The sequence below is a fragment of the Orbicella franksi genome, chromosome 7, assembly GCF_964199315.1.
Source record: "Orbicella franksi chromosome 7, jaOrbFran1.1, whole genome shotgun sequence".
Lineage (NCBI taxonomy): Eukaryota > Metazoa > Cnidaria > Anthozoa > Scleractinia > Merulinidae > Orbicella > Orbicella franksi.
The window spans coordinates 28,971,525-28,988,610 of record NC_138151.1 but is presented as its reverse complement, the minus strand read 5'-3'; the positions used below and the strand labels follow the sequence as shown (position 1 = coordinate 28,988,610).

General features: G+C 39.9%; 3 protein-coding genes and 1 pseudogene across 3 annotated transcripts in view; 3 read left to right on the top strand and 1 right to left on the bottom strand.

Annotated features, from left to right (window-relative positions):
* The first annotated feature begins 19 nt into the window (after positions 1–19).
* LOC145492974 (uncharacterized) lies at positions 20–1,578 on the top strand (annotated as a pseudogene).
* A 2,187-nt stretch (positions 1,579–3,765) lies between these two features.
* Positions 3,766–9,435, top strand: LOC145491984 (26S proteasome regulatory subunit 6B). Its single transcript, XM_081471291.1, has 7 exons — positions 3,766–4,196; positions 5,452–5,722; positions 6,353–6,871; positions 7,094–7,170; positions 7,680–7,848; positions 8,404–8,459; positions 9,257–9,435. The coding sequence occupies exons 1-7, from the start codon at positions 4,164–4,166 to the stop codon at positions 9,368–9,370; spliced, it is 1,239 nt and encodes a 412-aa protein (XP_081327417.1). The 5' UTR covers positions 3,766–4,163; the 3' UTR covers positions 9,371–9,435.
* Positions 9,436–9,530: 95 nt separating this feature from the next.
* Positions 9,531–17,086, top strand: part of LOC145491982 (GDP-fucose protein O-fucosyltransferase 4-like) — a 9,182-nt gene continuing 1,626 nt past the window's right edge. Inside the window, exons 1-4 of the mRNA XM_081471289.1 lie at positions 9,531–11,102; positions 15,534–15,607; positions 16,100–16,198; positions 16,626–16,983. Coding sequence (XP_081327415.1) covers positions 15,550–15,607; positions 16,100–16,198; positions 16,626–16,983 — 515 coding nt within the window. The 5' untranslated portion in view covers positions 9,531–11,102; positions 15,534–15,549. The remainder of the gene's footprint in view (positions 11,103–15,533; positions 15,608–16,099; positions 16,199–16,625; positions 16,984–17,086) is intronic.
* On the bottom strand, positions 12,654–14,858 carry LOC145491983 (beta-1,4-galactosyltransferase galt-1-like). Its single transcript, XM_081471290.1, has one exon. The coding sequence runs from the start codon at positions 14,513–14,515 to the stop codon at positions 13,076–13,078; it is 1,440 nt and encodes a 479-aa protein (XP_081327416.1). The 5' UTR covers positions 14,516–14,858; the 3' UTR covers positions 12,654–13,075.

The window sequence follows — 17,086 nt, the reverse complement described above, 5'->3', positions numbered from 1 at the left end:
TTATCCATCGAAGGCAGTAGTCTGGCAGCCGAAAGCTCTGAAAGTTTTAACTTCATATAGCCAGTGAACGTTTTTTATAAATTTTTAATATGTTTTGTCCTGGCTACGGTTCTTCTATTTTTAAAAGATAAAATTAGTGTTCGATAGAGGGGAAGGAACAACTTTTGGTTCGAGTTATCGATCGAGAGGTTCGAGAAATTGAGGGTTTGAGAAATCGGGATTCCCCTGTACATTACACCATGACAGTCACAATTAACTGAGCACAAGCCGTGATTCCCCCGTAGCGTATTGTGATCGATGAACCAATGAAATTTGGTCGCCTATACATGTTCACGCGTGAGACCATAGACCTCATAAATAAGATGAAACCAAAACAAAAAGGAATTAATTAACACAAGTTTTTCGCCGCTCGTGACTGTTGCATTGGGGAAGAACAAAAAAACAGATGCTGTCCAAGGTTTTTTCCTCCGTGATCTTCGCGGTAACTACCGTATTCAAGGCTGTCCCAGTGTCAGCTCTGCGCGATCAACTGTCTGCAACAGACTACGGATCGCTCGAAATTTCCATGGTTCGACATGGAGAGAAGTATGCCACCAACAGACCTTGTTACGCGTACGAAGATGTATCACCCTTGTACCACGGCATGACTCATGTCCGAGGACTGAACGACAAACTTGGGACTATTAACTTTAAAGTTAATGTCCCAGTCATCATTTACCTTACCATCGATTCGCGTAATTCATATATTCACGGAGACGACTACGAAGACACGGGAGATTTAGTCATGCTGGGCGGCTGTCACAAGTCCGGGCCGGTTAAATCCCCTATTTACCGGAGCCGTCGGGTACACGGACCCGGTTTGGTGACGGTGTATTTCCACTCCTCTCGAATGACGGGGATTTTTCTCCGAGATAACGCCTTTGACGTGCGCCCTTATGCAGAGCTGAAGGTGACGTTCACCGGTACCCCCGGGAGATAAGCATGGTGCGGCAAGGGGAGAAATTTAGTACCAACCGGGACTGCTACAAGATGGAAGATATCCCTTCGAAATACCACGGACTTACGCATCTCCGGGGACCAAACGACGAGACCACTATTACTTTCCACGTGAATATTCCAGTGGCGGTATATGTTGCCATCGACTCCAGAAATAACCGAAACACCATTCTACCCGCATATTTCAAAGCCACCGGGGAAAAGATTGTACACGGGGGATGTCACGCGCCCACCGACTTCCCAATATACGAGCGAAAATACCCCAGCGGGGGAATCGTCTCCATTCCACTCATTGCCTCACGGATGATTACAGTGATGGTCAAACCTCTGATAATGAACTGATCAATAATCAAGAAATATCCAAAGATAACTTGCGACACGTGTAATGGTTGACGCTGGTAAAGAAACTTGTCTGTTAAGTGTTAGCAAATAACTTTGAAATGTATAATTTGTAGCAGGGGGTGGGGTTGAGGTGTATCGCGCTCCAGGAATTACCTAAACAAACATCAACGCCGACCTTTTCAAATATGTCAGAAGTTTATCGTGACTGCTTTAAGGGAAAATTCTAGGCCACCGTCATCCCCCGTGCACGTGGGAAAACTAGGGTTTCTTTTTGAAATATTTCTGGTGATGAGAGTGACAATAGAACGAGAACAAAGTTTTGCGCACGCCCTCGACATTTCAAATGAGATATTGAGCAGCTCGGATATATTTAACTTCAACCTACTGTGTTTGAAATGACCGTGCTTCCTTTGGAATAGACATTTATTAGGGTCGAAAGTCGAGAGATCACTTACAACTTCTTTAAACCGTATCAAGGGTCCTTATTCCAAACATCCTTGAACCTAAGTCAGACCCAAAATGGAACAGTGTGATATCTTTAAGATGGAGAATGTGCAAAGGGCATCTGCTCGCTTCTGTAAAGGAGATTACAGATATACATCAAGTGGTACTTCTATGTTGAAAGATCTGGAATGAGAATCCATAGCCTCTTGCCGCAAACATGAACAAGCCCGTCTAAGCAGCATGTATAAAATTACAAATACACACTGTAGTATTATTCATGTCGACAAATCTAAGTACAGCTATAGAAACTCGAACCCGTGGATCTCATGATTTTAAATATTATGTTGAGCTCACGAATAACGATTTATTCGTGATTATTCTTTATTTATTATTTAAAGTCAGTGGTATACCGAGTGGTAACAAATTGATAAAAACGATATGATATCCTCACATGTGAATATATCATTTTTGATAACATTTTCTTTTGTCCCTTTAACTACACTTAAATTTGTTGGTGTATGGTCGAAACATCTTCAGATCTTCTTCGTTCGTCATCGGCAATCTTCGGCAATCTTCGGTAATCTTCGGGAAATGTTCGGAAACGTTTGTCTGCCTTCGGAACAATTTTGGAAAATCTTCGAAACTCTTCGGAAAATGACCGGAATTGAAATCTTCGGAAAATCGTCAAAAACGCCGTCATCAGTATGTCTATATAATAAACAGGACATAACACGTTAGCTCGAATATATGAATTTTATGTTCTCACGAACATAAAGTTCATATCTTCTCGCCACCGTGTAATATCCTCTATGTATTTAAGTATTCGTATTTTCCTAGGACTTAAAGGCGAGTGTGTAATACCAAAACAAATATAAATGACAAGTGGGTTATTCCATGGTATACTACCAGAGAGCGTTGCATAACTGCTATTTATTTTTATTCCATTTCAAAGTTTTCAATATTAACAGAATATGTTTCGCTAGATAGTTACTATATAGTCAGAATGTATTGATTGTTAAAGTATGACAAAGACACATGCTTAAAAGAGCTACAACTCCGTCGGTTACAAGTCTTACAAATGCTTCTCAAACTCGAGTGAGAACATTCAGAACTATGTTACTTGGTCTTTACACAACTACAGGAAATAAGGACAGGAAATAATTTCAAAGCCACTTGCTGCACGGAGCCCGTAAATCGAACCGGCACGTTTAGGATCGCGCCGTGAGGAGGAACTAAAACCTTTGCAGCTCATATCACTGGCAGCAGACCCAGGCATCCCGGCTAAAATAGAAGAGGGGAAACATACCATAACTGATCTGAGTTTTGCTGAAAATAAAGGAGACTAGAAATAGACGAACTGAAATATATTTAAATTCAGCCTAAAACAATAGACCTCAGTACGAGGCTCTGGGGTTTATTCCCCAGAGCCCGGTACTGAGGTCTGTTGTGTTAGGCTGAATATTAATATATCGAAATTGGTCTATTTCACTCATTGTGAACACCATCATGGCTATACGCGATGTCGCGCGATGCATGATGTCACACGATGCGTGACGTCGCGCGACGCGTGATGTTGCGCGATAGTCAGTACGAGCGCGCACAAAGGATGAAAGGAATCGTCCGCTTTCAAAACCTCTGAACTTCCGCATTTTCACAATCCGTGATTGTATGATACAGTTGCCATGCCATTGAGTGAGAGTTCCTAATGAAAGTGGTAAAAGTTCAATTGAGGCCTTACACTACTTCGCCGATCTACGGCATCATCATCACCCTGATGATGCCGTAGATCAGCGAAAGCTTGGATTTTCTAAAAGATTTTAATATCATTTTACAGTAGTGTAAGGCCTCAATTGAACTTTTACCACTTTCATTCAAAATGCTACTGAAGGACAACATGCAACGATTATTGAGAGTTCCTAAGTTGAGATAAAAATCAAGTACATGTAATACGATGCATCTGAATGCGTCCGCTGGTAGAACTCGTTAGAAAACGTGATGGTTATCAACAAATAGAATAAGCCAAACTAAAATGAAGTCAAGCGAGCAAAAATAAATAAAACAAAATCTTCTTATATTTCTCACTGTACTCTATATACAGTAGCGGTTCTATGGCCCCTTTAGACCCTTAAGAAAATGAGCTCTTGTTATGAACATCACGGCCGCCGTAAAATTCCTTTATATCTTAAAATAAAAGAGAAGAGGCTAGAGAAAGAAAATCGGATAGGCTTTGAAAACCTTTAAAGACTGCCAAGGAACTGCTACTAAGCGGCATTCCGCCGACCCGGTTTTCTCGTTCCGATCTTGATTTTCCTTCCTCTCCGAGAGCCCGCGTTTCTCTCGTCTGCGGTTTACATCCGGGAACTTATAATCGAGAATCCAACATGGAGGAAATAGGCATTGCTGTTCAAAGTCAGGTTAGTTTCGTCTTCTTTTCTTTGAATCACTTCAGTGTTATCAAGTTATTTACCATCAGCTTACAGAAATTAAAACCTTAAGAATTAATTTAGTGAAATGGTCGCTGACTTTTTCTCCTTCCTGAGTGGAGGTTTCCATTGAAATCAATACCTTCTTTGTCGTGTCTTGTTAGTGAGAGTAAAATTTTGCTTTGTCACGTTTGCGTCTGGGAACAAGAATTTCTTGGGAAAAGATCGAGGGAAAACTTTCAGTATGGAATGTTTGTAGTTATTCTTGCTCGGTAAATTGCTCCTCTAGTTCGTATATTCCTCACTCTAAAATGGTACTAAATTTGTGTAGTTGTTGAACCTTTGGCAAAGTACACTGTACTTGGAAATGCAACAGCTCGCTCAGTTGAGACTACAGAAAAAATAGTGTTTAAGATTATTTGTCCGTGGAGATTTCTTTGTGCTAGAGTAGATTAGATTACTAGATAAGATAAGTCTTAGACTAGAAACCTTTGCCTTATTGATTGAGGCCAACAATGAATTTGTTTCATGTGCTTGTTAGTGTGGTCACATGTTTAATATTGAAACCTAAATTTTCAGTCTAAACTAAGTTTGATTAAAATTGTTTTAAGTCTCATACAGTGAAGTCCTGTAATAATCAAGTTCTTGCCAAATTGTCACCAGGATCTTTCTTATCTCAAGTAAAACTTTTGACTGTCTTTAGTAACTGACACAGAAGTCACCTCTAAAATATTAGTAAACCTTTGCCCATTAGCACCTGCTACTCCAACAGTGTGGCCTGGGTTTGAATCTTAGACCCTGTATAATTTGTAGGTTAAGTTTGTTGTTATCCTTGCTTCTAGCATTTTTGTTGGGGTTCTCCTGTTTTCCTTTTTCGTGCAGCACCAAACTCTTTATATTCCAATTTGTTCTGGAAATGGTGGACTAGGAGACACTCCAGGGATGTGCCACTTCTATTCCTCTTAATGTGGACCTCTTAGGGGAGGGGAGGGGGAAGTGAGAGGAGAGCATGTTCCCTTTCATCCCTTGAAAATGTCACTTTCTTTCCCTTGTTGCCTTTTATCAATCTCCACTGTTCCCCAAAACTTTTTTCCAAAGTTCCCTTTAATAATAGGAATATCCCTTGTTCACTCAAATCAATCCCCGAAATATCCCTTCTTCCCGTGAAATAAATTATCACATTACCTTGTTCCCTAAGACCCTGGGGAGGGCCTCATTTATTTGTTCATTTTTTCCTCTTGTTTAGGATTCAAGTCGACCTGCAACAGCTGTTAGCAGTTCGCTTTCAACTGTTGACCCAGATGTCGATGATCTTTACACAAAATATAAGAAGCTTCAAAAGCAACTTGAATTTTTAAAAGTCCAGGAAGAATACATCAAAGATGAACAGAAGAATCTGAAGAAGGAACTACTCCATGCGCAAGAAGAAGTGAAACGAATCCAGTCTGTACCTCTGGTTATTGGCCAGTTCTTGGAAGCTGTGGATCAAAACACAGGCATTGTTGGTTCCACAACGGGTTGGTGACTATTAGTCAAGTTTTTGTTTAATACACACAAACTTACTGACTCATGCCTAATATGCAGGGTGGCATGTGGGGTGATTTTATCAATGGAGGCTTCTTAGCAGGTGACATGGTTAATCCACCTCCAGTTCCTCCTCATCAGGATGGTAGCAGAGTGTTCCATTCCACACTGTTTGAAGAAGTTTCTGTTTGAGATGGTGTTGGGTCAAAAAAAAAAACAAAAAAACAAAAAAACAGAAAAACCATATGATCTGAGTGCTAACAGTATCCAGCCAGCCATACGTGTTGACATCTGTACATTTATTTTAGGGAAAATTGTTGGCTTAGTTTGCAAGTGCAATGTTTTGAATGTTTTGAACTCAACATCCTTGCTTATAAAGTTTTCAGGGTCTTGAAACCCGGAAAAAAGTACTATGAAAAATGAGGAAACAATCATCGAATCGCGGCAAGACAGTCAATGTTTTTGTTTAGTACTGCAAGATTTTGAACTCCAAATTCTTTCTTATAGAGTGTTCAAACCATGTCGTGAAATCTGAACAAAAGTACTTTGAAAATCTTCTAATTAGGTTTCATTTATTAAATGTTGTGCATAAATTACTAAAAGATATCTTTGTCCCTCACTAGGGTCAAACTACTATATTCGTATTCTCAGCACTATTGATCGAGAGCTGTTAAAACCAAGTGCATCTGTAGCCCTTCACAAGCATTCCAATGCATTGGTTGATGTTCTTCCCCCTGAAGCTGACAGCAGTATAGCTATGTTGACTGCTGACGAAAAGCCCAATGTAGCATATGCTGACATTGGTGGAATGGACATTCAAAAACAAGAAATGCGGGAAGCTGTCGAACTTCCCTTGACACATTTTGAGCTCTACAAGCAAATTGGAATAGATCCTCCCAGAGGTGTGCTTATGTTCGGTCCTCCTGGATGCGGTAAAACCATGTTAGCAAAGGCCGTTGCTCATCACACGACAGCTGCCTTCATCCGTGTTGTGGGTTCAGAGTTTGTCCAAAAGTATCTTGGCGAGGGGCCAAGGATGGTGCGTGATGTGTTCCGTTTGGCAAAAGAAAATGCTCCTGCTATAATATTCATTGATGAGATTGACGCCATCGCTACTAAGAGATTTGATGCTCAAACAGGAGGTAAGGAAATCAAGCATGCATATTAAGATTTATGATAGACCCCTGCTACTTAGTGAGTCAAAACATGACTTATCTAGGAAATTGCTTAAATTTTTGTGTACCCTTACCCATCAGTCTTTTCTGCTGAACTCATTGTGACTGGAATGTGAATCAAAATGTTGGTATATTCAAGTAGTACGTGTAGTCACCTTATATTGATTGTTCTTTAAAATCTTTTCTTAGCTGACAGAGAAGTACAAAGAATATTGCTTGAGCTGCTGAATCAGATGGATGGCTTTGATCAGAATGTTAACGTTAAGGTGGGCAGATCAATAAAATCGTGCTTTGTACTTCTCAATGAACACATAAATTTTTTTTACAAAATCCAACACTAAATTTCACTTTTGATATAATAATTTATATCAAGCACGAAAGACTGTGTTTGGCCACATTTTCAAACACCGAGAAGAGAGCTGAAAATAGGGTGCACAGTGGAGAATTTTTGATGAACTCTGAGGTGTTTGGAATTGTGGTAAAACACTGTCTTGAGTGTTTGATATATCTTCTCAATCCAAACTAAAACTGAGGAGAAAGTGGAGAAATATCATGTAAATTTGTGAAAGTCTATGCTTATTAAGATCAGATATCCAAACACTGTCATGGTCATGATTTCCTTTCTTTAGACCTGATGAGTTATTAATGAGTTTGAAGACTAGAAACAGTGGACAAGGAACCTATCCATGGGATGTGCCAGTTCCCATTTAGTTTGATAATGTCTATTGTCTTTGTACTGTTGTTTGAAAGTTTCTTGCCATTCTGTTTTAAACAGGTGATCATGGCCACAAATCGTCATGACACACTTGATCCTGCACTGTTGCGTCCAGGTCGACTGGATCGTAAGATTGAATTCCCCATGCCAGACAGAAGACAAAAACGTCTTATCTTCTCCACAATCACAGCTAAGATGAACTTATCAGAAGAAGTTGATTTAGAGGATTGTATCCTTTTCCTTCACTGGTATAAAATTTTTGTTTAGAAAAGAGGTTGAGCAAATGTTGTTAAACCTTCAAGAAAGCTGGGGTAAACTTAGTGTCAGATTAAGTGTGGAGGGAGATGACTTTGCTTTGAAGAATTGGGAGTTTCAAAAAAAAAAAAAATTTGAAAAGTCAGAATTCCACTTATCTGATTATTTTTCAAATTTTTTCAAAGCCTTCTTTGACCAACTAGATTATTTATTGGTTTCAGGTTGGGGATTACAATTGACTGCCAGGTTCTAATCAATTTGGGGTTAATAGACCACTATTTGATTTGACTCACAGACAATGATTGACACACTACTCACCCCCATCTCCAGGGCTGTATGAATGAGTACTTTTCAATATTATTAGAGTGGCTTGATAAAATACTAGGGTATACACAGAAGTACTTAATGGCCCTGTAATATCTGATGGACTAGAAGGTGCTTTACACTATGGAAACTAGCCAAAGAGGCTTCAGAAGTAGTGTGAAAGTAGAGAAAATTACTTTATAGTCCTTAACAGGCTTGTTATCAGATGTTGCAAGACCAGACAGAATCAGTGGTGCAGACATCAATGCCATTTGTCAAGAGGTAAAACTGCTACCACTCACAATGTACCCTCTCTGCCCTGCTTGGAGTTTGTATGGGCTGCCAGTGAACTGGTAGTGTAATGCTGGGGCAGGGTAGGGGGGAGGGGGGGGGGGGGGAGAGGAGTGGTTTGACAGGCATCCAGGGGAAGTGGTGATACTCCTTGATGTTTATACTTCAGGGAGTAGAATTTTGTCAACACTTGTTGAGCCATATGGTCAGTCCAGTCTCTAAAACTGGACAAACTATACAAGCCATACCGATAAGCTTCCCTGTCACATTGTTTGGTTTTCTACTGAGTTTTCAAAAGTAATGCTACAATGATGACAGATAATGAGGAATTAATCATGTGTGTTAACTGAAGCGGAAAGAATGAGAGGGGGCGGAGGTAAAATCTTTATCATTTCCATGGTCTAGCGGGACCCCATAACCTCGCTAATTCTGGTGTATTTTGCCTCTGAGCTATGAAACACTGAGTTTTTCAATTGTGTTTCCTGAAATGTCATACCCATGAGGTGGTGAACATATAAAGTAAATTAAGTCGAGGAACTGCAGTGGATCAAAGCAACAAGAGTTTTGTCTCAGCTGCAGCAACTGGAGGATAGACTTTCCAAGTCTTGATGTACCAACAAAATCTCTAAACACGAGAAGGAGAATTGACAAGTTGAGCAGGAAACTAAATGAGTTCATTTTGAGATCACTGCTATGGACTTTACCAATGTCCTCCATTGTAAATCGTTTGAGTCTTGTCTTTCCCACATTAGTCTGTATTTGAATAACAAGATTGTTTTGTTTTTCAGGCTGGAATGCAGGCTGTGAGGGAGAATCGTTACGTGATCCTGGCAAAAGATTTCGAAAAGGGCTACAAGAACAATGTCAAGAAAGACGAACAAGAGCATGAGTTTTATAAGTAATAAGGACAATGTACCAACTCTCAATATTTCTGTGAATAAATGCTGCTTACTACTGTATTATCTGTTATTACTTGGGTGGTTTTTCTGTGCGAGTAAAATTTATGAAATACCACAATTTAAATTTTCTTAAAAGTTGCTCTCTGTTTTTCAGGATAATTTAGGCCAGTCAAGCTTGTTGAAATGGTGATTTTAAAATCAGTTTTAACCTTGGAAAGAAGCTTGAAAAACAGAGAGAAACTTTTAAAAATTTTCTTCATTTTCTCTCTGAAGTTGCCATGCTAACTGAGCTCTGTGATGCAACACTGATATTGGCTGATAAGTAACTTTCTGGGGTGTTCCAAGTAATGGAAAATAATGGGTTTTCCAGTACTCTCTTACAGTCCTACTGTGCTGGAGGTCCCTGGTGATAGGTCCATTGTTTTTAGTGACAAAATCCCACCCAGGTGAAAGACCTCTTGTTTATAGGCCTCAACTTATGTTGCCCACACACACACTTGTTGTCATTCAGCCCCTTCTGCGGGTCCCAACATCACTGACTTGCATATAATTTGTTGTTTAAAATCTTGAATAGTGAACAATTCTGGTAAATTTGCAAGATAAACAAGCAACTGGCGATATGAAATTAAGTAAGGAAGGAGATTTGGAGACTGAAAAGATTGTCTTTAGCTAGTCCAAACAAACTTCTTCATGAAATTGCTTGTACCCCATGGTACCAGTGCTGTCAGGAAAGGACTGATTATGTAACTCGATACTTGCCTTACCCACCTAGCCATGGATATAGTAACACTTTTTATTGATTTCCTTGTTCTGTATTTTTCAGACAGGGATTGTGTGACCGGCTTAATCCTTGTTAAATTAAAATACTCCTAAGACAGTAGCCTGTGAACAGGCTCCCGACTGGAGCTAGAAAGGTCCAGGGGCCCATTTCTCAAAGGTCTCAAAAAGTCATCACAAAATCTCAAACCTTATGATTATTCTTAATGTGAACAGAGGTTTCCTTCATACAAGAAGTTCTAGGCGTAAACACTTCTCCGTTTCTAGATACAGATGAGCTAAAAATGGCTTTGTGGGCCCGAAAAATTTCCGGGTCTTTCGAAAACAGGCCCCAGAAGCCTGTTCACAGTCAAGGGTCACAGGCGCTTCACAAGCTGCTGAGACAGTATGAACTGGGGGTGGGGATCTCTCATATGGGGGATGCTTGTCGTGCGTACCTTTTAGGAGTTAAAAATGCAGTTTTGGTACGTCTTAGGGTGTTCAGCCCCAAAAGGTCCACAGCGGGAGCTTTTGTGGTACCTTTTAGAGTTTTGAGCTGAAAAAATATGGCAGGAGATAAGGTGTTGTTTTAGAATAATTGGTACCTCTTAGGGGTGAAAAACATTTCAAGCCACATAAAAAAGAATCTTGGTGCATCTTAGCGGTTCTTTTCAAAATTCCCGACAAGCACCCCCATCCTGTGTAAGCTTCCCCTTGCAAAAGTTAAAAGTTTTTTCCGATTGGTGTTAAGGTTTGACCTCTGCAGAAAAATACCTTTAAAGGACTTTAAAGATTCCTTTGAACTCATGAACAAACCCTTCTCAGTCCTCTCATGAAGTCTCTTGCCACAGCAGTGGTTGGCCGAGGTCTGGGAACTAACAAATGTACGCCTGGTGATTTTTAACAAAGTGTCTTGTTTCTTGGCAATGTTATGCTTTGTGAATGAATGCAGGGCTTTATTCAAGCATCGCTTTTAACGGTAAGTTCATTTCTCTCGCTTCAAACTATTTGAGATAGTATTGCCGTTCGTTCTTGCCGTATTTGCACCATGCTTACCTCCGCGATCGGTCGTATTAAATCAATATGCTTAAAAATGAGCTTAAGTCTTAATTACGTCTTGGCTAATTACTACCTTCTATAATCATAAAGCCAAAGGCTTATCATCGGTAATATTCATAACGGATTTCGTTTTCCTCACTGTTCACGAATTGAACTAAAACATCGGAAAATTCTAATGTTGTAAGAAGGCTAAATAGTAACTAGAAAAAGCTTGAGTATTACTCGTCTCACTAGATTTAGATAGTTCCTGGTTTTCGCCGTTTCGATCTGTACAAATTTACGCTAATAATGTGTACTTAAGCTGATATATAAGAAGAACTAAGCGGTTTTGTGTATTGTTCTTAAAATTTTGTTGAAATGGATTGAAATAAATTTATTCATGCTGATCAAGACTTGTGTAACATGTGGTAGGTAAATATTTCACAATAAAAGCAGCTAACTGAGTGGTATTAGTTTACACTTCCATCCTGAGATGTTCAATTAGCTTTATCTTGTATTTTGAAATAGACTTCAAATTGATATCAGTAGGTTACTTACTTGCTAAACACCCTTAAATAATTTAATACAGTCACTATATTTTTCGGGATCATGGGTTTTTGTCAGACCTCTTCTCAGTTGCTCCTGAGAAGGATGTTTTAAAAACGTGTTACATCTCATCAAAGGAAGGGTGAATGAAAGTTTTTTTTTTTGGCAGAAAACCTTACTGTTTCTTTGTCCTTCCCAGCACACCCTACAACCTTCATCATGATATCTTTTCTCCTCAGTCTTCTGTCACCAATATTTTTTCACCAGCTTTTTTCATCATCAGTCTCATAAGAGATTAACATATTTTGTGATCTTCATCATGAGGTAGTTTGCGTGGGGTTTTAAACATTTGCAAATGTTTGGACCCAGGGGAGAAGGGGTGGAGGGGACAGGGAAGGAGCACATCACTCATGGGCAGGACTATTCCCTGTATGTCCTATATGGGAAAATGTCATTGGACAGAGTAAGATGTTTGGTCTCCCTGTCCTAAACAGGCTATTCAACTTAAGTCTGTCCTAAGCTGGGTCTGAATTTGTCCTACACAGTGTATCGTTGCACGATCGCTGTTCTATACGGTCCTCAGCTCTCTGAGATCAGAGATGTTTTTGCTGATGTTCAACATCTCAATAGTCAATATCAGATAATTTCCAGGACTAGAAAATAATTTTGTGGTTATCGGAACTTCACCTAGTTCTTCTAGAACTGTGGGTGTTGTCCTGCACAGGCTATGTGTTTTAAAAGATGTTTTTTTGTTCTAAACAAGGTCAGGCTTCTAAGCCACCACAGGCACCCCTACACCCAAACATGGGTTACAAAACCCCTTCCTGTAGGGCTTGTGGTTTGTATTTATCATAGAGATATTACTGAGGGTGTCATCATATTTTAGTTGTATTCACGCTCTCCAAGCACTTTTCTTTTGAATACCCTAAACACTAGCTATATGTTGTATTTTTTATTATGCTGTATTGGAAGGTTCTAATCTTAAGAAAGATCACTAATTCCATATTCAAATGAAGGCTACTGAGCAGCACTTTTCAGAGGTTTTCTTTTGTTTTTTCCAATTTGTTGCAAAATGAAACAATGAGGATTTTGAGCTCAATTATAATAATAAAAGGGTGCCCTAAATAGTAAGAAGTAGAAGAGTAGAGTAGAAAGTTTAATAAATAAAACGTTTGATTCTCTTATTAGTCAGTGGCAAATCCAGACCTTGAGCAAGGGGGGGAGGGGAGGGGGGGTTGCTTGCCTGCCGGCTTTTCCTCCTTCAGCGCTTTTTTTTACCCAAAATAAGGGGGGTGGGGCCAGGGACCCCGGGCCCCTCCCCTAGATCTGCCACTGTTAGCTACCTATATTTCCTAACTGACCCTAGTTTTATGCCGGTCCTTGATGCCTTAAATAACTCATTGTTGCATTAAATTTAATTTCCAGTTCTTTGCGGTATTTCTCCATTGTGTGGTCCTCGTGAGGGTCACCACAGTCCCACTCCCTGTTATTGCATTTCCCATAATAGAACACGTTACCGAGGCCCGCCTCCACTTGACGAGTGGTGTAATAATCTTTTGCCGTATTTGAGATTGTATTTAAATCTAAAGAAATAACCTTTTTGGGAGAGGCAACACATCTTGACAACTCTTCAATTGGTGCTTTAGTCCTAGAAGTGAATCTTTGAGTGTAAAGTTGAGTTTTCAAGTTCTTAACCACGTCTTTTGATGTGTCAAAAGAAAAACCTTGAAAGCAATAGCCAGCGACATCTTCATCCTTCGCACTCTCTAAGATTTTAAAAGTTGATTTTTCTGTCAGGGGGACAATAAACTCGTCCAGGTGATTAAATGCAATGTAAGTAAATCTGCCCATGTTTCTATACAGACAGTCATTTAAAGCTGCTGATTGTCCCCTATCTTGGATATTTGAGGAAATGTAGTGTGGTAAATTCCAGGGGTAAACAGACAGTAAACCCCTCTCTCTGTAATATCCAAGAACTTCCCGGGTTTTGTCCGAGACTCTTGAGTCATAAAACGTGACGTGGGACACGCCCAGAATCTGGGATAGCTCTACGAATTCAACCATTTGCGTGACAGATATTTCGCCAGTTATTGGTGGAACGCAAAGTCCATACGTTTCCATATTTACCGTGTGGTCCGTAACATGTATGGGAATTTCTTTGGTGTTTCTGTCTGTCTGACGGTACGATTCGGGCTCTGTAGAAATATTGACCGAGCATAAAGTATAACTGTCTATTTCTTCTGGTATATCACATGATGAGAGAAACCCTTGAAAGGAGTAACCCTCGTTTGTTCCAAATTCCTCGATTTCCACAACACTGGTAAAGAATTCGTGTGTTCTCGAGTCCACGAAGTGACAATACATTTGAGTTGATTCGTCGTAGGACGGCAAAATGGAAATCATACGAATGAAACTCTGCTCTCTGAATCTGTAGTCCAAAAATGCTGAATATACGACACTCCCTTCCTGAAGCTCGTGAAATTGTAACTTTTCAGTTTCGCGGATGTTCGCGCAGATTTCGTAACGTGATACTTGAGGAGGAAAGAAATCTTCTGGCAGCAAGTCTTCGTCTAAAACTTCACTCGCTTTAGGCAAAGTGATGGGACTTTCTGTTTGAAGACGGGTCTGTTTCTTTGCCGTCTTCAGCTGGCGTGACTCTTTGACTTGCATGTGTGGACCAAGCTTGGTTTTGTCTTTTGATTGTGAACTCAAGTGTGGTAACAGGAAAAACGGCGATAAAATCAGTATTCCAACTCCTACAAACATACAGGCTCTCTTCAAGAGTCTCTTGGTCTTTCTACGTGTCATATTCGCGTCAAAAACACAGCGGATTTAAAACAGGCAAGATGGAAGAGCGATAAACAGCATCCAGTGACGGCAATAATCGCTGAGTTTTCGTTGACAAAACGCTCACAGAAACTTGATAATAAACAGAAACTATCTTTCGGCAGCATTGTGGCTGCTATCAATAGTTTTCATTTTGAGCGGAATCAGTTCACATATCATTCTGTTTCAATTAGATAAAGGACCAAAAGGTTAAATACCTTTCTTTCAAATAATAGCTGAGTTGTCTCAGTTGTCTTATTTTTAGACAACTGATTAGTTTTGCAAAGGATTTCATGGCTTAAGATTCTTTTGTTTTTCGAGATTGATAAGACATTTTCCCTCTTTTCGCGCAATTAGTGTATTTTACCTTTAAAACATGCGAACAAATCGGAACGGTTAGTTTTGCCGGTTTGATTAGAAGGTTGTGTCATAGATGTCATAGAATTAACACACTGAAATAATTAATATCTGTCGTATCTGATATGCCTCCGGCGGACTTCTTAATACACTGTCTGCTATTTCATCAATACCGTATGATATTTTGATTATTTATAAACAGCCACGTGTAACGAATTAAATAGAACCTTCTAGCGAAGTCTGAAACGTGAAGTTGTGTATAAACCACCCTTAACGTTGACCTTTAGCGCACATTTTGGACGTTAGGGAAAGTCTGCACTCCTTCTTTGCACGATACCAGCCTCGTATTAATTTCTTCAGCTGTACATCGATACAAAAGAGTCTTGTCGATAACCGGGTGATAACAGAAATAACATATATCGGCCGTGTAGAATGCTTGTAGACGGCTTTTTAATCTGGTATTAATTACAGAGGCATGACAAATGCTGCGTATTTTCGGAGAGTTTACCACAAGTGGAGTCCTGTTGTGTTTCCACTCAATATTCCTTAAGAGAGCATTGTTAGTTAATATTGAATGGTGTTAAGGAACAGAGAGTAAGATGTTATGTTGAAATAATGACTTATTTTAATCTTCTCATTTCAGATTTGATTAACTGTTAATGATGGCTTTGAAAGGAACTGCAATTACTATCAGCGTAATCTTTGTTTTCGTGTACGGTAAGTGTTCAACAAGGGTTTCTAGTTCTGTGTTTCCCGATCTCTTCAGTTAATAGTTCTGAAAACTCGCGCAACACGCTTTAAACAATCACAGTTAACATGGTTGTTCTTTCAACCAATCGCAAGCAACGAAAACTATTCATGACTTGGTTTTCTTTGGTTTTCAATTGTCGTAAAAGCACAACCAAAGATATCTCTTTGGCCAATCACCAAGGACGCAGACAATCCATGTAGCTGACGTGAAGCGCGGAAAAACGTTGCAAGCGGGTCTCGCGAATACCTTTGTTTCGGTTTTACTTCTGATTGGATGACCCAAAGTGGCGCAATTTTTTTCAACCTATCGTGTAGCGTGAAAACCGCTGTAACGCGTGTTTCCCGCCCTTTGCACCCGCTCCATGTTTTCCTTCGCTTGGTAACTGCATCGAGTTTTATTTTGTCAATTTTCTGTAAACTTTAATTTATCATTTGTAACAGTCTGTGTTATTTTACTAGCCCTCGTCCCGTTTGGAAAGTTTGAAACAGCAACGAACGAGGAAAGCGATAGCCAATCACATTGCTCTGCTGAGGGAAAGTGTTCCCTTGAAAAGGAAGGTGAATTTGGGTGTGGGATGTGCTAACTTGAGTGACAGAAAATAAGTGAGAAATAACTGAGTGTGAGCAAAACTAGAATGTTGTTCTCTTCATTTAAAATTAAAAACTTTGACCGTTCTGGACCCGCTACTCAATTGTTTCTGCGCATCGCTCTCGCAGCTCATTTCGCAATGTCACGCATAGCGTCACGTCACGCATTCAAGGGAGAAATGCTAACAAGTAAAGGATTGGTAATGGTTCCGTTATCTTCTCCTGCAGTTTTCTCCCTTAAATGATCCGTGACCCCATCTTTGTTTTTCACACTACTTCCTGTACTGTCTCTTTCTATGTTAACAAAAAATCTGAACTTGAGAATTTTTAATTATTTCGTTTCTTCTGCATTCTTCCTCCTTAAAACAAACGTTGCACGTTTTTGTTTTATTTCCAGCCAATCCTCACGACACTGAAACATTAACCGAGCAAGAACATCAGTCACGTTACAGCAAAGATTCTGTTCCTTTGATACCTGAAGGCGAGAAACCTATCTTAATATGGTGGACTAAAGACCTGTTTCCTCATGACCGGCGACAAAAGAACCACGAGATATCTTGCAACAAAGGCGCGTGTATAACATCTATTGACCGCGGGCTCAAAAACGATCCGGCCACTCGAGGGTTCATCTTTTACGGGACTGACCTGCGCGCTGACGACCTACCACTCCCGCGAAGGCCCTGGGACGAGTGGGCGCTTTTTCACGAGGAGTCGCCTAAAAACAATTGGATGTTGACCTTCGAGGACGCGCTCGTGTAAGTATGTCAGACAAGGGGCATTATCAGTTCCCAGTATTGAGTCCTTAGTCGTAAAGGTCTCCAAAGTTTTTCTGGAACCATTTTTTTTGCATTTGATATT

Coding starts and splice junctions, on each gene's coding strand:
- LOC145491984 (XM_081471291.1), top strand. CDS start 4,164: ATGGAGGAAATAGGCATTGCTGTTCAAAGTCAG. Junction 4,197..5,451: donor GCATTGCTGTTCAAAGTCAG/GTTAGTTTCGTC, acceptor CCTCTTGTTTAG/GATTCAAGTCGACCTGCAAC. Junction 5,723..6,352: donor CATTGTTGGTTCCACAACGG/GTTGGTGACTAT, acceptor GTCCCTCACTAG/GGTCAAACTACTATATTCGT.
- LOC145491983 (XM_081471290.1), bottom strand. CDS start 14,515: ATGACACGTAGAAAGACCAAGAGACTCTTGAAGAGAGCCTGTATGTTT.